At 39.8% G+C, this 20,149-nt stretch overlaps 1 protein-coding gene across 2 annotated transcripts; it reads right to left on the bottom strand.

The window, feature by feature from the left end:
- Positions 1–2,490: 2,490 nt before the first annotated feature.
- On the bottom strand, positions 2,491–15,956 carry PCLAF (PCNA clamp associated factor). Of its 2 annotated transcripts, XM_034993968.1 has the most exons (5): positions 15,447–15,956; positions 15,056–15,136; positions 10,265–10,427; positions 4,657–4,694; positions 2,491–3,501 (listed from the first exon to the last, which is right to left on the bottom strand). In XM_034993968.1, the coding sequence occupies exons 1-4, from the start codon at positions 15,724–15,726 to the stop codon at positions 4,682–4,684; spliced, it is 537 nt and encodes a 178-aa protein (XP_034849859.1). In that variant the 5' UTR covers positions 15,727–15,956; the 3' UTR covers positions 2,491–3,501; positions 4,657–4,681. The 2 variants fall into 2 exon arrangements, with proteins under 2 accessions (XP_034849859.1, XP_034849858.1); XM_034993967.1 differs by lacking the exon at positions 4,657–4,694.
- Between the last annotated feature and the right edge of the window lie 4,193 nt (positions 15,957–20,149).

Here is a 20,149-nt window from a genome sequence, read left to right on the forward strand (position 1 = left end):
TAGTTGAATATTTTTTTAGCCAATCTCTTGAAAGTTTTTTTCACTTTTTTAAATCATCTCTTGTAATCATTTAATAAAATTAGGGTATCTAGGGGCGCCTGGGTGGCTCAGATGGTTAAGTGTCTGCCTTTGGCTCAGGTCGTGATCCCAGGGTCTTAGGATGAGTCCCACATCGGGCTCCCTGCTCAGTGCAGAGCCTGCTTCTCCCTCTCCCTCCACCATTCCCTCTGCTTGTGCTCTCTGGCTCTATCTCTCTGCCAAATAAATAAATAAAATCTTTTTTAAAAAAATTAGGGTATCTAACGTTTATTTTTTAAAAACCCAGGGCACCTGGCTGGCTCAGTCATAAGAGCATGCAACTCTTTATCTTGGGGTCATGAGTTGGAGCCCCACATTGGTGTAGAGATCACTTTAAAAATAAGTAAATAAAAATAAACAAAATAAAAATAAGTAAATTATTTTTAAAAATAATAATACCCAATACTGTTACTCAATAATATTTAAATATTCCTGAAGTAATTAATATTCAAATATACTTAGAGTTCCATTGGCATCTCCAAATATAAAAGATAACAAAACTAGAGTCTAACAGTTAGTGAATACTTGGGATCAGTTAGAAAAGACATGTAGCCAAATTCGCCACCTACATGGCTAAGCAATATACAACACAAAAAACCACAGCTCCTAACACAAGGGACTTAGAGAAACTCACTTGTGACACATGTGACATAAACAATACAATGTTTAGCCTTAGGAAGAGAAGCCTAAAGATGTAACAGCTATCTTGAAATATATGAAGGTTGTAATGTGGAAGGAATAACTTTTATGAGTTATTTCAAAGACAAAACCAAGTATAGGAGGAGGGGAGTTAGAGAAATTCAAAATTTTAATTCCTAACATTTCTCACAATTAGAGTTGCCAATTAATAAAACAGTTAACCTAATGAACAGCTATAATTGGCTTGAGTTGGACAAGATTACTTCTTGTTCAATGAAGTTTTGATTCAGTGAAGATCTGTCCCACCTCCATATGCTATCCTCAAGGTAAAAAGAACCATCATACAATGTTGGTTGGATCAAGGTCCAGCTAAACCGTCCAATTTTTCCGAAAGTGAATTACCATGACACATTCTAAGTATGGTGAAAACTATAAGCAGTGTATATATACATATGGAAAGTTTCGGTTAATTTAGGTTTTATTTTCTACTTTTTAAAAAAATGATAAGCATTTGTCATAAGCAACTCCTTGAGCACACTGTACAACTTTCACTATAGTATTGCTCTTCCAGGGCGCCTGGATGGCTCAGTGGGTTAACCATCTGCCTTCAGCTCAGGTCATGATCCCAGGGTCCTGGGATAGAGCCCCACATGGGGCTCCCTGCTCAGTGGGGAGCCTGCTTCTCCTTCTTCCCCTGCCCTGCTTGTGCTCTCTCTCTCAATTAAATAAATAAAATCTTTTAAAAAATAAAAATATAGTATTGCTCTTCCTTTGTGAAACTAGGTAAACATAAAATACATATGATCCTCACAATGTTCAAAAATTGCAGAGAAGTAGTTTTATTCATTGTTTGGTCAGGAATTTAATATTAGTATTAATAATTTGAATAATCCATTCAAAGAGGAAATCCGGATTAATTTTGTGAGGAAGGGTACAAAATTAGAAACTTAAGTTTAATTATCTTTTTAATGTATAAATTTTATTTTTTTTTAATTTTTTTTAAAGATTTTATTTATTTGACAGAGAGAGACACAGCGAGAGAGGGAACACAAGCAGGGGGAGTGGGAGAGGGAGAAGCAGGCTTCCCGCAGAGCAGGGAGCCTGATGTGGAGCTCGATCCTAGGACCCTGGGACCATGACCTGAGCCGAACGCAGATGCTTAACGACTGAGCCACCCAGGTGCCCCTAATGTATAAATTTTAGTTTTTGATCCAGTTTTCAGGGGAAAAAAGGGAGTCTGTACTTCCCTATGTTTAGAAGAGGTTAAATTGCCAATCTATATTTTACAAAAGCTTTGACAAGGAAACAGATTACATGGAATCTCTGCCTAATTAAAGTGAGACATCATCACGTTGTATATTTGGAAAGACTGTAGGTTCTTTAGGTCAAACTTTTTAGAAACAATTACATATCAGACTTAGACCTCACTGGACACAGCACCATAAAGTTTCTCTTTCCATCAGTGAGAAATAGCAAATCAGGTTTCAGATCCATCAAAACTTGACTTTAATAGAGTTGGTTTGAGCTACTCCTTAATACGAAGCCTAATTATTAAGGAAGTACTTAGGATAAAAACTCGGCTCTCAATTCAGTAACTATTCTGTTTAATATCCATCTCTAAAAGACAAAGCAAAAAATATAATCTGCAATCATCAGAACTTAGTTTAGAAATTGATAAAATCAGATCAATGCACTGATTTGTATTTGTAAGGAAAAAATAGAAATATCTAGTAGGATATAATCTCAGGAAGCACACAAATGGACAGTCTGTTGTGAAAATAAGTATTTATTAAAAACAAAGTTCAGAAAAAACATACTTGTTAAAACATGGTTAATTTTGACAACAGGAGGCCAGGAAGCAAAAAGTGTGATGAGAAAGTAAGAATATCAGTTACTAAGTTATATTATACCCACCCCTTCAATTATACCCCTGGTTATCTTAAAATATATAATGGTAGCTCTAAAGACTCTAGACAGATCTCTGGACTTATGGCATGTTGCCTTTCATGTTTTATTGATTTCCAACTTTAAAATTACTGGCCCAAAGGGTAATATTTTATGATACTAAATCAAATGCATATTCTTGGAAAATTTCTCTCTTTTAATGTAGTCTATGAAATATTCCTGTCTAATTCTATGCTAGAATTTTATCTGTTTTATTGTTGTTAGAAGCTTTATCAACTGTTTAAATCCTCAGGCCAAATTGCCCTGAAGGAGAAGATACATAGCCGTCCAAATTTTTTCAACATTGCATCTTTGGCCCTCTTTCTTGAAAAGGGTATAGGTTCAGTTTAATTAATACTGAATTTTTTTAATGTGCAAAAATCTAACTCTGCTTCTTAAAGCAAACGAAAGGAACAAAAATATGGCACCATTCCAATAATCAAATGCCAATAAAAATGGCAACAGTACAAAGATCTAAGCAAATCTCAAACACAGCAGATTTGTAATTAGAACACCATGCAATGATTAATTTTTAGCAAGAACAAGAAGCTTAATAACAACAGGTAAAAGAAACCAAATACTGCATTATACTGAGTACTAAGCTAAGTAACCATAATTAATCTTACAAATTCTCCAATATCATAATCACTTGCTTTAGAGTAACAGTATATAAGCCTCATTTTTTTAAGTTAAATGCCTGTTTAACAAAGCTAATTGGAACAAATACATTTATGCAAATTTACATCCTAGAATAATAAACAGGAGACATTAGTCAAGGATGGATTAAGAAAGTTCTATTCTTTTTCGTCATCTGAGTGATCAGGTGGCAAAGGACATGCTCTGTGGAAAGAATAGAGAACTTCAATAGTCACCGGAGTATTGACTATTAAAAAAAATAGTTATAAACCTATATAAATCATGAACATTAACAGCGCAATGTGTCTGGTCAAGTGAATAGAAATGAGAGAAAATTATACTCATTAGTTGGCAAACACCTACAAATTCCAAGTACTAGAGCAACAAAATCTTTAACTATTTTGCCTGTTAATTTATCAAATCAGTGTTTCTCCTTTAGGATATGTTGCCATTTTTATTAAGAAGGGAATCTCTATTTCTATCGCATCTTCTTTCAATTAAGTGGATTGATAGAGTATAATCCTTCAGCAAGAACTTTGTGAAAATAGGGATGCCTGGGTGGCTCAGTCAGTTAAGCTTCTGCCTACAGCCCAGGTCATGATCCCAGGCTCCTGGGATCGAGTCTCATATCAGTATGGAGCCTGATTCTCCCTCTGCCTGCAGCTCCCCCTGCTCGTGGGCTCCCTCCCTCCCTCTCTCTCGCTCTCTCTCTCTGACAAATAAATAAATAAATAAAATCTTAAAAAAAAAAAAAGAACTTTGTGATACTAAAAAGCAAAAAAATCAACCAGTCCATTTGAGCAAAGAAAACATAGCAAGTTGCCATATTTGACTGTATATCCTTTTGAATCATATAAACATATTACCTAATTGGAAAAATCTCAAAATTGGTTAAGTTGGTACAAGGTAGTTGTAGCTTTTGGAAAACAATTTACATTACCCCAGAGCCATTTTGTACTCATTATGCTTTTTATAGAGAAAAGTCTATGAAAAACTTAACCATAAATTAGAATTTTTTTTAGAGTTGATGAAGATCTGTGAAATCTATTCTAAAATAAGCTGTTTTGGAGGCGCCTGGGTGGCTCAGTCAGTTAAGCGTCTGCCTTCAGCTCAGGTCATGGTCCTAGGGTCCTGGGATTGAGCCCAAGTCCGCCTCCCTGCTTAGCAGGGAACCTGCTTCTCCCTCTCCCACTATCCCTGCTTGTGCGCTCTCTCTCTGTCAAATAAATAAATAAAATCTTTTAAAAAAATAAGGAGTTTTCAAATTAGATCCCATAAGCCTAAATAGTTATAGAGCTAGGTAGTGAAAAAAGGAAGTTAAAGGTATTCTGACTTGGTATGAGATTATCATAGACTTACCTACTATTAGATTACCAAGAAGACGTCATTGTATTTTCCTGGAAGTTAAATCAAATTAACAAATGAACACTATCATGAGCCAAGCTTCTTTTTTGCAAGGACCTGCTGTAATTTATGTATCATAGCTCTATTCAAGGTTTTAGGTAGACAATCTTTCTTGATTCTGATTCCCGCCCGCCCCCATGCAACTGAAGGGAGTTTACCCTGCCTTTGTGAGAAAAATAAAGCTGTAGGAGTAGCCATGTTTCAGATTATAAATTAGAGAGTTTATAGCAGAAGTCCTTCTGATAAACTGATAGTTTATTAACTACTATCAAAAGTAAATCTATTGATTTACTATCAATAAAAAGGTAATTACAGCTTTCCTAAACAAAGACAAATCTAAGAAGGGGGTCTAAAGGAATAATATAAACCTTTATTACCTAGTTTTATGTCACAAATTTTATTACACCGTGGATCAAAGTTCTTTATGAAAATATACATGTAATCTTTCTCCACATAATTGAAAGCCTGTAATATATATTTTATTGTTATGATGATCAATAATGGTCAATGGTATAGCCATATTTGGCTATATTGCCAAATATTTTGTTTCCTTCGTGGAAGTCACAAATAATTCAAGAGGGTTGTAATATATTCTAGAGGTAATATTGACTATTAGCCTATTATATGAGAATGAGAAAGAACAAGGAAGAATGGTACCAGACAGTGACAGGGAGGTAGAAGAAACTTACAGGATCATGAAAGCAAGTCTATTAAAAGGCTCTATCTAAAAATGTATCCCATTTATTGTTGACTTTTATTGAAAGCAGAAATCGTAATAGTGACATAGCAACAAAATCTAAAATTTAGTTACTGCTCTAGAGTTTGACATTCCTTTTAGATATCTCCTAACAGGGATGCCTGGCTGGCTCAGTCAGAAGAGCATGTGACTCTTGATCTTGGGATTGTGAGTTTAAGCCCCACATTGGGTGGAAGGATTGCTAAAAATAAATAAATAAACTTAAATATCTTGTAACATGGATGGTAGGCACTCAATAAACATTTATTAAATTATTTTATGAACAGCATTGAATTGTTAAAATTTTATATGCATAAGCATCATTTTATATATCCAAATATTTTGTTTGTTTGTTTGTTTGTTTAAGATTTTATTTATTTGACAGAGATATACACAGCGAGAGAGGGAACACAAGCAGGGGGAGTGGGAGAGGGAGAAGCAGGCTTCCCGCTGAGCAGGGAGCCTGATGCAGGGCTTGGTCCCAGGACCCTGGGACCATGACCTGAGCTGAAGGCAGACGCTTAACCATCTGAGTCACCCAGGTGCCCCCCCAAATATTTTGTTTTAAATGCTCTTTCAGCCATTTATTTTTATTTAGTTTGTGTTCAATGGAAATCAATTCCAAACACAGCATACAATCCCAAACAGATGTACAGTGTTCAGATATGAAGCAAAGGGAATGTTCATTCACACCCAGAGATCCCCCACGTAGCTTGAGATCTGTTGGGTCTGGTTGTTCCCCTATAAGTTTCTAAAGATGGCAAATAGTGGTTTAAGACTTATTAAGCATACTATGGTCATATTGGACACTATAAAACGTAAGCATCAGTGTGTGAATATGTGAACCAAAAATTCATGGACTGTCATTTCTAGAAAACTTTCTGTACATCAAGGCAGTTGTAAAAGTTTTACTTTCCAGAGTCAAGTACACCTAGGTTTAGGACCAGGTTCTAACTATCTAAAAATACTGATATAGAAAGTGTTCCAAATGTAGCTTTTCTGATTCATAAATTTTTTTTAAATGTATTCACAGAAAGACCCAAAAGAGTTGTGAATTTAATATAGGCAAGTCTTGGGGCACCTGGGTGGCTCAGTTGGGTGAGCGTCCGACTTTTTATTTTGGCTCAGGTCATGATCTCAGGGTTTTGGGATCAAGCCCCACATGGGGCTCTGCGCTCAGCACAGAGTCTGCTTGTCCCTCTCCCTCTGCTCCTCCCCCTGCTCAGCCTCTCTCTCTCAAATAAATAAATAAAATCTTTAAAATATATACATATATTTTGGGGCGCCTGGGTGGCTCAGTTGTTAAGCGTCTGCCTTCGGCTCAGGTCATGATCCCGGGGTCCTGGGATCGAGCCCCGCATCAGGGTCCCTGCTCTGCGGAGAGCCTGCGTCTCTCTCTCCCACTCCCCCTGCTTGTGTTCCCTCTCTCGTTGTGTCTCTCTCTGTCGAAAAAATAAATAAAATATTAAAAAATAATAATAATAAAATTAAATATATACATATATTTTATATATATATTTAGGCAAGTCTCCTGTCTTCACTTCCCCAAATACCTAATATACATTATTTTTGCCTCCTTCATATCTTTGCATCTTAATTTCAGTATTTGTCAAATATGCCTTCAAAACAGCAATTTTTAAGTTGTAAAAATTATTTAACAAATGCAGAAATAAATGGCAGTATTTTAAGATTGATTGAAATCAAAGCATTTCATATCTTTGGAATCAAGTTAAGTGATCCAAGTTAACTAAATGAATCTGGCATTCTTATTGGATGGGAATGAGTGATAGGAAATACCTGTCATTTGACTTTTAAGTGTATATGCAAAAATTACTCATGCTTAGATTTGTAGTAGATTCCAATAAAACATCATTGCCCTGGAACATGTCAATTACTACATAAAGTCACATGCAATATCAACTCCAAACACCCAGAGGAAAGAGTTCCCAAGAGAACAATGAAAACTTAACAATGTAAAATTTTATGTGGAGTATATCAGCATTAAAATAGGACTGGCTGAAATAATACACAGAGGATTTACAATAACACCTGGTGGTTCCTTCCAATGTACATATAAATAGAATAATGGAAGCTTTTTATATTACCTAATCATTTTACGGCCTTCTAAATTTAATGAATCAAAGTAAAAACCCAATTTCCATTCCGCAGCTAATCCCTTTTCTCTAGATCAAGGTGAAATTATCATTATCAAGGAAGAGTTTCAAGTGTCCATATTTCTTAAGCTACATTTAATCACATCATTAATTTTCAATGTCTCTCTCTTCAGTCTTGAATGTGAAACTCTAGCAGATTTAATATTGGCATTCGTTATCTAGTCAAATCCTTCAGATGCTCTGTAAGTCAGTCCAACTGGGGACTCTCACATTTTCTGTGTTAGTAAAATAAAAAGTGGTATTAGTAGATCTGATAAAGACTGTGTTTTCCTTGTCACATTGGACTTCTAGTTACCATATGGATTGGGCTTTAGAATATGTGTTAGTTAACAATAGATGTTTTTTGGCCTGGATCTGTTTAACAGTAGAGATGTAGAAGGGCAAGCAAGACCACAAGGAGAATGGCCACTGACTGCAGGGCACAAGTGGACACTGTGGGTTCAAACAGAGGACCCGGTGTGCTGGCTAAAGGAACGTGTGACTAAATCTGTGTGGATAGGAGCAGTGCCAGAAGTAGCAGCCTCAGACTGAGCCTGGCCACCAGCCCCTTGCCCATGTTGGCCACTGTGCCTTGGGTCAGACTTGCTGTTTGGTGTGCTGTTGGATCATAGGCTCCTGGCTGGTGCAGAAGTAACTAGCAGGGTCTCAAACCAGGGGGCATCATAATGACAGTGACATGGCACCATCTGCCCACCCATGCTCACCATTCCCCATACCTCCAGTCACATAATTTGTCTTTGAAACACAATTCTTCAAAATTGTTTAGAGAGCCTGGATCCTATTACTTATAAATCTATTTTTTAAAAAGCAGGTTTTCTTTGCCTTTATTTTTTCCAAGTGGCATTATTTTTTTCCTGATTCTTAGATATTTGTTGTTGAAAGTTGGTAGCACAAAATGAATATGAAGAGAGGTTTTTACCCAGAGATAATCACTATTGATATTTGGTCTGTTTATATACATGTTTTTACACCATAAAAGCTGTTCTTCTATATGCAGAATTTTTGCTTAGTATTTATCATGAGCATATTTCTGACATTAAGAGCTTAAAAAGCATGATTTAATTATTTTCTTTTTTTTTTTAAAGATTTTATTTAGGGGTGCCTGGGTGGCTCAGTTGTTAAGCATCTGCCTTCAACTCAGGTCGTGATCCCAGGGTCCTGGGATCGAGCCCCGCATCGGGCTCCCTGCTCCTCGGGGAAGCCTGCTTCTCCCTCTCCCATTCCCCCTGCTTGTGTTCTCTCTCTCGCTAGCTGTCAAATAAATAAATAAAATCTTAAAAAAAAAAAGATTTTATTTATTTATTTGACAGAGCGAGCAAGAGAGCACAAGCAGGAGGAGCAGCATAGGGAGAGGGAGAAGCAGGCTCCCGTCTGAGGAGGGAATCTGACACAGGGCTTGATCTCAGGACTTAGGGATCATGACGCGAGCCGAAGGCAGATGCTTAACTGAGTGAGCCATCCAGGCATCCTGATTTAAATATCTTTTTTTTTTTTTTAAGATTTTATTTATTTATTTGACAGAGAGAGAGAGAGTACAGGCTGGGGGAGTGGCAGGCAGAGGGAGAAGCAGGCTCCCTGGGAGCCCGATGCGGGATTCCATCCCAGGACCCTGGGATCATGACCTGAGTGGACGGCAGTCGCTTAACTGACTGAGCCACCCAGTCTTCTCTATTTATCTCCTTTAAAAACTATGCAGGGGCGCCTGGGTGGCTCAGTCATTAAGCGTCTGCCTTCGGCTCAGGTCATAATCCCAGAGTCCTGGGATGGAGCCCCACGTGAGGCTCCCTGCTCCGCGGGAAACCTGCTTCTCCCTCTCCCACTCCTACTGCTTGTGTGCCCTCTCTCGTTGTGTCTCTCTCTGTCAATAAATAAATAAATAAATAAATAAATAAATAAATAAAGTGTGTACACTGGGGGTGCCTGGGTGGCTTAGTCGGTTAAGCATCCCACTCTGGATCTCAGCTAAGGTCTTGATCTCAGGGTCATGAGTTCAAGCCCCACACTGGGCTCCCCGCTGGGCATGGAGCCTACTAAAAATTAAATGAACAAAAATTTTTTAAAATAAACAAATGTTTAAAAAAAGTATGTACACTGAACTCTGTATGTGTGCAGTTGTATTCAGACCTTTTTTTTTTTTGAAGTATTTTTAGGTATTTTTAGAGAAGTTGTAAAGAAAATACACCATGGTGTTTTGGTTTTCTAAGTGATGGGGATTTCTATATTTTCCAACTTTTCTACATTGGTTATTTATTTCTTGTGGAGGTTGAACTAGTAGTTTTTTGAGGGGTTGAGTTAGTAGAATTGATGCTGGATAAACTAACATAGAAATTGCTTTTTTGAAAAAAAGTATAGAAAATAGACAGTAAAAATGAAAGAATAAAGACAGGAAGTTCACGGTTAATAACTTAGCACTTAGCATCTGATTGGGAACTGATCCTCTTTGAGTGACTGAAAATGAGTAAAAATAATACTTTTCACTGATGTTTGAAATTTAGGAGCGACTTAGAAAAACATCAGCACAAGTTTTAAAAAAACTCTGGTTTGTGTTTTCTTATTCGTTCAAGGAGAAACTTTAAAGTTACTCAATATCCCCCTGTCTTTTACTTTCAAGAATATAAATATTTTCTTTAGATTCCAGAATATAAAAACTTACTTTCTTTTTGCTTTTCCTAAGCCACTGCTTCCTGCCTCTTCAGGAATCCGATTCTCTTTTTCAGAATCTTTAGGAGACAGCCTGAAGAATTCTCCAATTCCTTTTTGCCACTTGGGAGTTGGGCGCACACAAACTGGATTCCCTCCTGCATACTTATTTTCAACTATAAAATAAAAACAGATGGAACTAAATAAGAACCAAGGAGGGCACCTGGGTGGCTCAGTCGTTAAGCGTCTGCCTCGGCTCAGGTCATGATCCCAGGGTCCTGGGATCGAGTCCCACGTTGGGCTCCCTGCTTGGCGGGAGACCTGCTTCTCCCTCTCCCACTCCCCCTGCTTGTGTTCCTGCTCTCGCTATCTCTCTCTCTCTGTCAAATAAATAAATAAAATCTAAAAAAATAAATAAATAAATAAATAAATAAGAACCAAGGATACAACTGCCATTCCTTAAAGGGAAACAATTTTTTAACATTAAATCTACAGAGTATTAAGTAGTATTACATCCATCTTAAAATAATTAGGAAATGTGAGATGATAAAGCTGTATTCAGTCAATATTATATTATACATTATTATAATACAATGTATAATAATATTTTGTTAGAGTTATCCTTTGTCCTAGGAAAACAAAATTAACAGAATTTTTACAACTGGAAAATACTTTCCATAATTTAATCAGAAGCAGAGCTATTCAAATAGTTTTATGTATTGTCATACTAAACTTTGACACATTTTTTCGAATATGAGGTATAGTATAAACCACCAAAATTTTACTTAACAAGGTTTTTAAAACACCTGTGAGGGCAACTGGGTGGCTCAGCCGGTTGGGTGGCTGCCTTCGGCTCAGGTCATGATCACAGGTTCCTGGGATCGAGTTCTGCATCGGGCTCCCTGCTCAGCGGAGAGCCTACTTTTCCCTCTCCCTCTGCCTGCCTCTCTGCGTACTTGTTCTCTCTCTCTCTCTATGTCAAATAAATAAATAAAATCTTAAAAAAAAAACACCTGTGAAAGGCAAAATAAATATACAGCAATGTGAAAGTTTCCACAAAATTAGGTTTCACTTTTCAAAGCCCTCGGCTCCTTTTCAGTTCATAAGGTAAATCCAATTCCTGATTTTTTTTTAAGTAAGCTCTACACCCCACGTTGGGTAAACTTATGACCCTGAGATCAAGAGTTGCATGTTTTACCAACTGAGCCGAACAGGTGCCCCAATTTCTGATAATTTTTTTTTATTTTAAAATAGTAATATAGAGGGAAAATTTCTGCCTCTTTATGAAGTAATCGTTAGAATACCAAGATGAGCAAATTACTGAGCCACTACATATTTTTTGCTTTAAACACATTTGTCACAAACTACCTGTTATAAAGTTGCTTCCATATATACTCTCTGAAGCTTTTTTATTTTCTTTTTAAAGATTTTATTTAGGGGCACCTGGGTGGCTCAGTCGTTAAGCGTCTGCCTTCCGCTCAGGTCATGATCCCAGTGTCCTGGGATCGAGCCCCGCATCAGGCTCCCTGCTCAGCAGGAAGCCTGCCTCTCCCACTCCCCCTGCTTGTGTTCCCTCTCTCGCTGTGTCTCTCTCTGTCAAATAAATAAATAAATAAATAAAGAGAGAACAATCCTGAGCAGGCGGAGAAGCCGACACCCCACTGAGCAGGGAGCCGGATGCGGGACTCTATCCCAGGAGCCACCCAGGCGCCCACTCTCTGAAGTTTTAAAAGTACAAGTGGCTTTTAAAAAATAGTGATCTGGGGCACCTGGGTGGAGCAGTAAGTTGAGGGTATGACTCTTAGTTTTGGCTCAGGTCGTGATCTCACGTTCGTGAGATCGAGTGGGGTCCAATCACAGCAATGGAGTCTGCTTGGAGTTTCCCTCTGCCTCTGCCCCTCCCCCTCAATCTCTCTAAAATAAATAAATAAATGTTAAAAAATAAATAAATAATAGTGATCCTTTGGTTCATAATTTTCCAAAAGGAAACTTATAGGTATGCTTTGACTACTTAGAAAGTGTAGGGGGCGCCTGGGTGGCTCAGTCCATTAAACGTCTGCCTTTGGCTCAGGTCATGATCCCAGGGTTCTGGGATTGAGCCTCCCATCGGGCTCCCTGCTCAGCAGAGAGCCTGCTTCTCCCTCTTCCTTTGCCACTCCCCCTGCTTGTGCTCTCTCTCTGTGAAACAAAGAAAGAAAGGAAAGAAAAAAAGAAAAGAAAGAAAGAAGAAAGTGTATGGCAGCAACCTATAGCTCAGCACAGAATTCAAACCCAGCTCGAAGTGCCTGGGTGGCTCAGTTGCTTAAGGGTCTGACTTTGGCTCAGGTCAGGATCTCAGGGTCCTTGCTTGGCAGGGCGTCTGCTTATCCCTCTCTCTCTGCCCCTCCCCCTGATGGTGCTCTCTCTGTCTCTCTCTCAAATAAATAAATAATTTTTTTAAAAAAGATTTTATTTATTTATTTGACGGAGAGAGAGACAGCGAGAGAGGGAACACAAGCAGGGGGAGTGGGAGAGGGAGAAGCAGGCTTCCCGCGGAGCAGGGAGCCCGGCGTGGGGCTCATTCCAGGACCCTGGGATCATGACCTGAGCCGAAGGCAGACGCTTAACCGACTGAGCCACCCAGGCGCCCCAATAAATAAAAATCTTAAAAAAAAAAATTCAAACCTAGCTCTGATTTAATTTTGTGACTTTTTTTTTAAAGATTTTATTTATTTATTTGACAGAGAGAGACACAGTGAGAAAGAGAACACAAGCAGGGGGAGTGGAAGAGGGAGAAGCAGGCCTCCCGCGGAGCAGGCTCCATCCCAGGACTCTGGGATCATGACCTGAGCCGAAGGCAGATGCTTAACGGCTGAGCCACCCAGGCACTCCTTAATTGTGTGACTTTTACCAAGGTATGTAACCTGAGCTTAAATGTCCTCATCACTTAAAATGAGGTTATTATCAATTTCATACAGTTGATTAAAAATAGAGATCTGTGGGTGCCTGCCTGGCTCAGTTGGTGAAGCATGCTCTTGATCTCAGGGTTGTGATTTTGAGCCCCATGTTGGGTGCAGAGATTACTTAAAAATAAAATCTTAAAAAAAAGAAAAGAAAAGAAAAAACCAACAATAGAGATCTGCAGGGGCACCTGGCTGGCTCACTGCATAGAGCATGAGACTCTTGATCTTAGGGTCCTGAGTTCAAGCCCCTTGTTAGGTGAAGAGCTTACTTACAAAAAAATAGAGATCTGTAAAATGGCTTAAGAGGTGCATTTGGAGGTGCCTGGGTGGCTCAGTCAGTTGAGCGGCTGCCTTCGGCTCGGGTCATGATCCCAGGGTCCTGGAATCGAGTCTCGCGTCGGGCTCCCTGCTCGGTGGACAGCCTGCTTCTCCTTCTCCCTGCCGATCTGCCTATTTGTGCTCTATCTATCTCACTGTCAAATAAAGAAATAAAATCTTAAAAAAAAAAAAAAAGAAGTGCATTTGGCCAACATATGTTCATTAACGGCTTATCCAGTTGGCTCTGGTAATTCAACAGTGGACTAGACAATGGCATGTGGCCCTAATTGTAATTTAGTGGTAAAGGGTATAGAATATCCTCAATAAATTAATCACCTTTCAAAACTTTTGACCTACAGCTCCTTTTTATCTAAACAGAGTAAATTAGTAAATATTTTCTAATGAAATATTTAGAACAGGGGTAAGTTTAAGTTAACTTAAGAACCCATGAAGTTTGGGACGCCTGGGTAGCTCAGTCGTTAAGTGTCTGCCTTCGGCTCAGGTCATGATCCCAGGGGCCTGGGATCCAGCCCCGCATCGGGCTCCCTGCTCAGCAGGAAGCCTGCTTCTCCCTCTCCCACTCCCCCTGCTTGTGTTCCTGCTCTTGCTATCTCTCTCTGTCAAATAAATAAATAAAATCTTAAAAAAAAAAAAAAAGAACCCACGAAGTTCTTCACTGTGCTCCCCTATACGCTCTTAATTAGGCCTTGTGGAATTAATTTTCCTTACTGCTTAACTTCCTAGGGATGGAATAAGGCACCAGATGGCACGGTATTTTCTCAACCTCTCCTTGCACAGAAGGAGCAGTGTGAAGCTATTTCATCAGCCAAGTTTTCCCTTCTAATGTCCCAAAAGCAGTATCAGGAGCTGCATAGTTGGAAAAAACACACACACACCATGCTAAAAAACAAACAAAAAACCAAAATACATGCAGAAATGAAAACAAAAACTTTTACACTAAGAAGACAACGTGAGGGTGCCTGGGTGGCTCAGTTGGTTAAGCCTTTGGCTTCGGTCATGATCCAGGATGGAGTCCCACATCGGTCCCCGCTCAGCGGGGAGTTTGCTTCTCCCTCTGACCCTCCTCCCTCTCGTGCTCTCTGTCTCTCATTCTCTCTCTCAAATAAATAAATAAAATCTTTAAAAAAAAAAGAAGACAACGTGATTAGCACTGTCAACTATGGTCCCAATTCTTAATCTAGTGAAGGTGAGCTTAAATAGCCTCTTGCAGGAAAAAGCCATCTGCCGATATTAAAAATTAAAATGCCAAACTAGAAAAGAAAAAGAGTTTGAAGATAAACTGTGTCTGTCCCTAACCCCGAGGTTGGAGATTCTTTTCCTTACTACCCCCACCTTTACCCCAACCGGCCGAGAGGCCAAGGTCCTCTCATTATATCCGAGGGCAAGGAAGAAATTCAAGTGTAAGGATCACAGGAAAGTAAATTCCACAGTGGGTCAGGAGGCTCGCAGGTCAGGAGAACTGTGGTGTAAGGCCTGATCCCCTTTGAGAAGATTCCTCCAGGAGTTGCAGGGGCGCTTTTTACCTTTCCTTGACGAAAGCGATGTGGAATTAGTGGCAGAAGTGGAGGAACCAAGCACCTTCCTGGGGGCTCGCGAAGCCACCACTGCGGAGAGGCAAAAGAGAGCATTCAAAACAGGGCAGTAAGGTTCCGACGCCGAGTCTCTCAGAACCACGTTCTCACCACAGTCTCCGACCCCGCCGCTTGGAGAGGAGAGCCCCGCGATCCAGAACAGCCCGACAACCCTCCCCTGTCCGCGCCGCTCCTTCCTCCTGGTAAACGGGCCAGGCCGCGGCTTCCAGAGCTGCTGGACCAGTCTGGCTCACAGGGCGGTGGAGAGCCCTGGCCTCTCCCGCCCGTAGCGGGGCTGCCCGGAGAACCCCCTGCCCTCCACTGCCGTGCCCAACTACCTCACCTTTTCTGTAGGTGCCTGGGACACTGTCCGCTTTCGTCCGCACCATGTTCAAACTCGAGGAGATGAGAGCAATCAAATGACTTCCCAACCGCGGGGGTTTAACTGCACAAGGACTCGAAAAACGAATCTCCCGCCACAGTTTATATTGGTCTCTTTCCCGCGCGCTCCTCGGGCTCTCCAGGGAAGCCGCTCCCATTGGTTCCGCGCCGTCCCCCCACAACCAATCGCCGTTGTCCAGCGATGACAGCGGCGAGGCGAGACTCAGTACCGTCCCGTCCATCAGCTTTGCAGAAGCTTGTGATTCGTACCCGCCCCAAGTGGGCGGTGCCAAGGCTCTTTCCTGGGATGCCCCAAGAGTGAGTGCTAAGATTATGAGTTAGGGAAATGGGCCTGCTTAGAAAAGAAAACCCAGGAAAGACAGCGAATTACAACATTCCTTCAAAAGTTACCCCAGGGTTAAATCCATAATGATTGACTCCAGGAAAAGAAACTTGAAATGAAGCAGATTTTTAAATGCAAATCAGAATAAAGAATTTTTTTTTTTATACCTCAGATAAACTCTCTCCCAGGATGCATAACAAAACAATTCTATGGAATGTTAGAAAAGGAAGATAATTTATTTACAAGGCTTTTCTACGTTTTTAGTATGGTGTGAAACTAAAGGAAAAACTGAGTGGATTGTTTATACATACACACATAAAAAGGAATAAATTAATGAAAGGTCTTCCTGAGATCTATATGGTCTCAGAGTTCCTTCAAAATATGCCAAATGTCAGGGTGCCTGGCTGGCTCAGTCAGTGGAGCATGCAACTCTTGATCTTGGGGTTGTGGATTTGAGCCCCACCTTGGATATAGAGATTACTTAAAAATAAAATCTTTAAAAAAAAAAATGCCAGATGTGCCAAGGGTATATCCCTGACACACAGTGATTATAACGCTAGAACAGGAGCTCACAACTATTTTCACTCTCTGAAAACCATGCATAAAACATGATCAGGGGGCGCCTGGGTGGCTCAGTCGTTAAGTGTCTGCCTTCGGCTCAGGTCATGATCTCAGGGTCTTGGGATCGAGCCCCGCATCGGGCTCCCTGCTCCGCGGGAAGCCTGCTTCTCCCTCTCCCACTCCCCCTGCTTGTGTTCCCTCTCTCGCTGTCAAATAAATAAATAAAATATTAAAAAAAAAAAACAACCCATGATCAGATGAGCTTGCCTTGGGATGTATTTTGTTAAATGCTCACTTGAAAGGCAGTCCTGAAAGTGTAAGCAGGGCATTGATTCTCTCCTGTAAATTATGCTTGAACTTTTGGAAAATAGGCTACTAAGTACTTCAGTAGAATCAACAACTACTTTTTGTTTTGGAATTAAAGGATCTTGAAAAAAAAGATTAAAGAATCTAGACAAGTGAAATTATATATTATATTATAATTATATTAATTGTATTATAATTCTATTAATTACATTATAATCGCAGGAAATGTATTGGAAATTACCTGTAGCTTTGTCTAACACTTGGAGTCTACAGTAGAATTCCTATCAGAAAAATCAACAAGCCCCAGGGTATTCCTTTCTTCTTTGTTATCATGCCCCTCTCAATACACAATCGTTCTTCATTACACATTATTTCCTTTTCAGTTAAAGTGGCTTCTACAAAGGCCTGAATTACTTAATTCAAACTCATATCCCAGATTCCTGTGGAGATTAGAACAGCATAGAGAATCTGCTGGTCTTTTCTCTTAGCTCATATGCCAAGTAAATGGCTAGAAAGAATTGTAAATATACCTTTGCACGCAGGAGCAGTCTATTACTATAGCTGCGCTTGTATGTTTGTCTTTTAATAATGGGGAAGAATGCATATTAAGGTTGAAAAGTTGGGAAACGAGCAGTGATGTCTAGAAAAAATTCTTTTTTTTTTAAATTTTTTTGAAGATTTTATTTATTTATTTGACAGTGAGAGACACAGCAAGAGAGGGAACACAAGCAGGGGGAGTGGGAGAGGGAGAAGCAGGCTTTCCGCCAAGCAGGGAGCCCGATGCGGGGCTCGATCCCAGGACCCTGGGATCATGACCTGAGCCGAAGGCAGACACCCAACGACTGAGCCACCCAGGAGCCCCGATGACTAGCAAAAATTCTTAATTTAAATGTTTGCTTTGAGGAAGTGCTTCTCCTTTAATTAAGTAAAATACAGAGGATTGTGTGGTGTGAACTTGAAAATTTCAAAGGCCTAGGGCATTATGAAAAGTTGTAGTACATATGTATGAAATATCTGCCTACATTTATACAAAAGAATATCTTTAAGTCATGTTAAATAGGTGCACTTGCTTTGCTCAGGCAGAAGTGCATTTTAATAGACGATAATGACTATAAATGGCATTATATTACATTACATATATTACAAACTGGAGATTACAATCATTAACATATGCTTTATATAAAAAGAATACTTGATCCTTTTTTTAGGAATACTTTATTCTTGAGGACCTAATAATTTCGTCATAATTTATATGATGTACTAAGTCCTATTATAAAAACAATTTTGTCATAGTCTCTGTGTTCAAGAAGTTGACATTTATTTATTTATTTTTTTTTTAAAAGATTTTATCTATTTGTCAGAGGAGAGAAGAGAGAGAGAGAGAACAAGCAGGGGGAGCAACAGGCAGAGAGAGAAGCAGGCTCCCCGCTGAGCAAGGAGCCTGATGTGGGGCTCGATCCCAGATCCTGTGATCACGACCCCAGCTGAAGGCAGTTGCTTAACCAGTTGAGCCACGCAGGCATCCCCGGAAGTTAACATTTAATTGTTGGAACTGAACAGACACAAACAGGTAAACAATTTGGGTATGTTATATTAATATGAAAAGTAGCAGATTTTTAAGAAGAAACCAAATTTGTACTCACTATTAATGAAAATTCAGAGTATTTAAGGGTTTTTTTTTAAGCTAGAAAATCATATATTTTCCAAATTAATAACAAAGACAATCTATACCCAATGTAAATCAATATACTTATATGATTTTGATTATTTATGTCAATGAAAACATTAGCATAAAAAAGTGAAGCAGGATCCAATTAATGTAATTGCTTAGTTTACACAGCCTAATGGGAATGAAGAACCTATACGTTTAACAGGAAGTCAGCCAATTAAATTTACTGATGGGGGCGCCGGGCAGGCTCAGACAGTGGAGCAAAACTCCTGATTATCAGAGTTGTGATTTTGAGCCCCACATTGGGTGTAGAGAGAACTTAAAAAATAAAATCTTTAAAAAATTTTATTGATGAGATATATCAGAGGATATTAAGCTCTCCAGAATAGTCTGGCTAATTCTCCCCAGTCCATTGTCCCAGTGGAGTAGGGAGTAGTGAAACACATATAAGTCTGGCTTCTCGGGTTGAAATATCTTTGACTTTTAAAAAATCACTGCAAAGGGGGCACCTGGGCGGCTCAGTCGGTTAAGCAGCTGCCTTCCACTGAGTGATCCCAGGGTCTTGGGATCCAGCCCCTCCTGGGGCTCCCTCTCTGCTCATCCAGGAGCCTGTTTCTCCCTCTGCCGCTCCCTCCGCTCATGCTTTCTCTCGCTCACTCTCTCTCAAATAAATAAATAAAATCTAAAAATAATAATAATAAAAATAAAAATAAATAAAAATCACTGCAAGGGGCGCCTGGGTGGCTCAGTCCATTAACCGGTTAAGAGTCTGACTCTCGATTTTGGCTCAGGTCATGATCTCAGGTCGTGAGATTGAGCCCCACCTTGGCATCCAGTTCCTGGCTCAGTGGGGAGTGTGCTTGAGATTTTCTCTCTCCCTCTGCCCCTCCCCCTTGTTCTCTCTCTCTCAAAATAAATAAATAAACCTTTAAGAAAATAAAAAATAAAAATCACTGCGGGATGGGGGATGGCTGAAATCGGTGGTGGGGATTAAAGGCACTTGTGATGAGCACCAGGTGTTACATGGAAGTGTTGAATCACTATATTATACATCTGAAACTAATTACACTGTACATTAACTGGGATTTAAATTAAAAACTTTAAAAAGGACAATTGTTGGCAGAAAAAAAGTATTATATAAATTTTAAAAAAATCACTACAGAGAATTTATGTGGAAGTTCTTAAAAGCCAAATCCCAGCACCTTTTTTTTTTATTAGAGCTCTTTCCCCCCTGCCCCCAAGCTTCCTGGGTTATCTTGGCCTCCCCGGAAAAGACCTGGCTTAAAAAGAATTTAATAGAAAGAGGTTTTAGCAGTAAGAATCTAGGTGGTCCACCAAAGCAAATCCTCACAGTGGTTACTCTAGCTTGCAAGTGCTATTTTATTTTTTTATTTTATTTTTTAAAGATTTTATTTATTTATTTGAGAGAGAGAATGAGAGAGAGCACATGAGAGGGGTTAGGGTCAGAGGGAGAGGCAGACTCCCTGCCGAGCAGGGAGCCTGATGAGGGACTTGATCCAGCGACTCCAGGATCATGACCTGAGCCAAAGGCAGTCGCTTAACCAACTGAGCCACCCAGGCGCCCTTTTTAAATTTTTAAAAAATATTTTATTTATTTATTTGACAGAGAGAGACACAGCGAGAGAGGGAACACAAACAGGGGGAGTGGGAGAGGGAGAAGCAGGCTTCCCGCGGAGCAGGGAGCCCGATGTGGGGCTCGATCCCATGACTCTGGGATCACGACCTGGGCCGCAGGCAGCCGCTTAACGACTGAGCCACCCAGGCG

This window comes from Mirounga leonina, unplaced genomic scaffold (assembly GCF_011800145.1).
Source record: "Mirounga leonina isolate KUSES-001 unplaced genomic scaffold, KU_Mleo_1.0 Mir_91, whole genome shotgun sequence".
In the NCBI taxonomy this organism is placed as follows: domain Eukaryota; kingdom Metazoa; phylum Chordata; class Mammalia; order Carnivora; family Phocidae; genus Mirounga; species Mirounga leonina.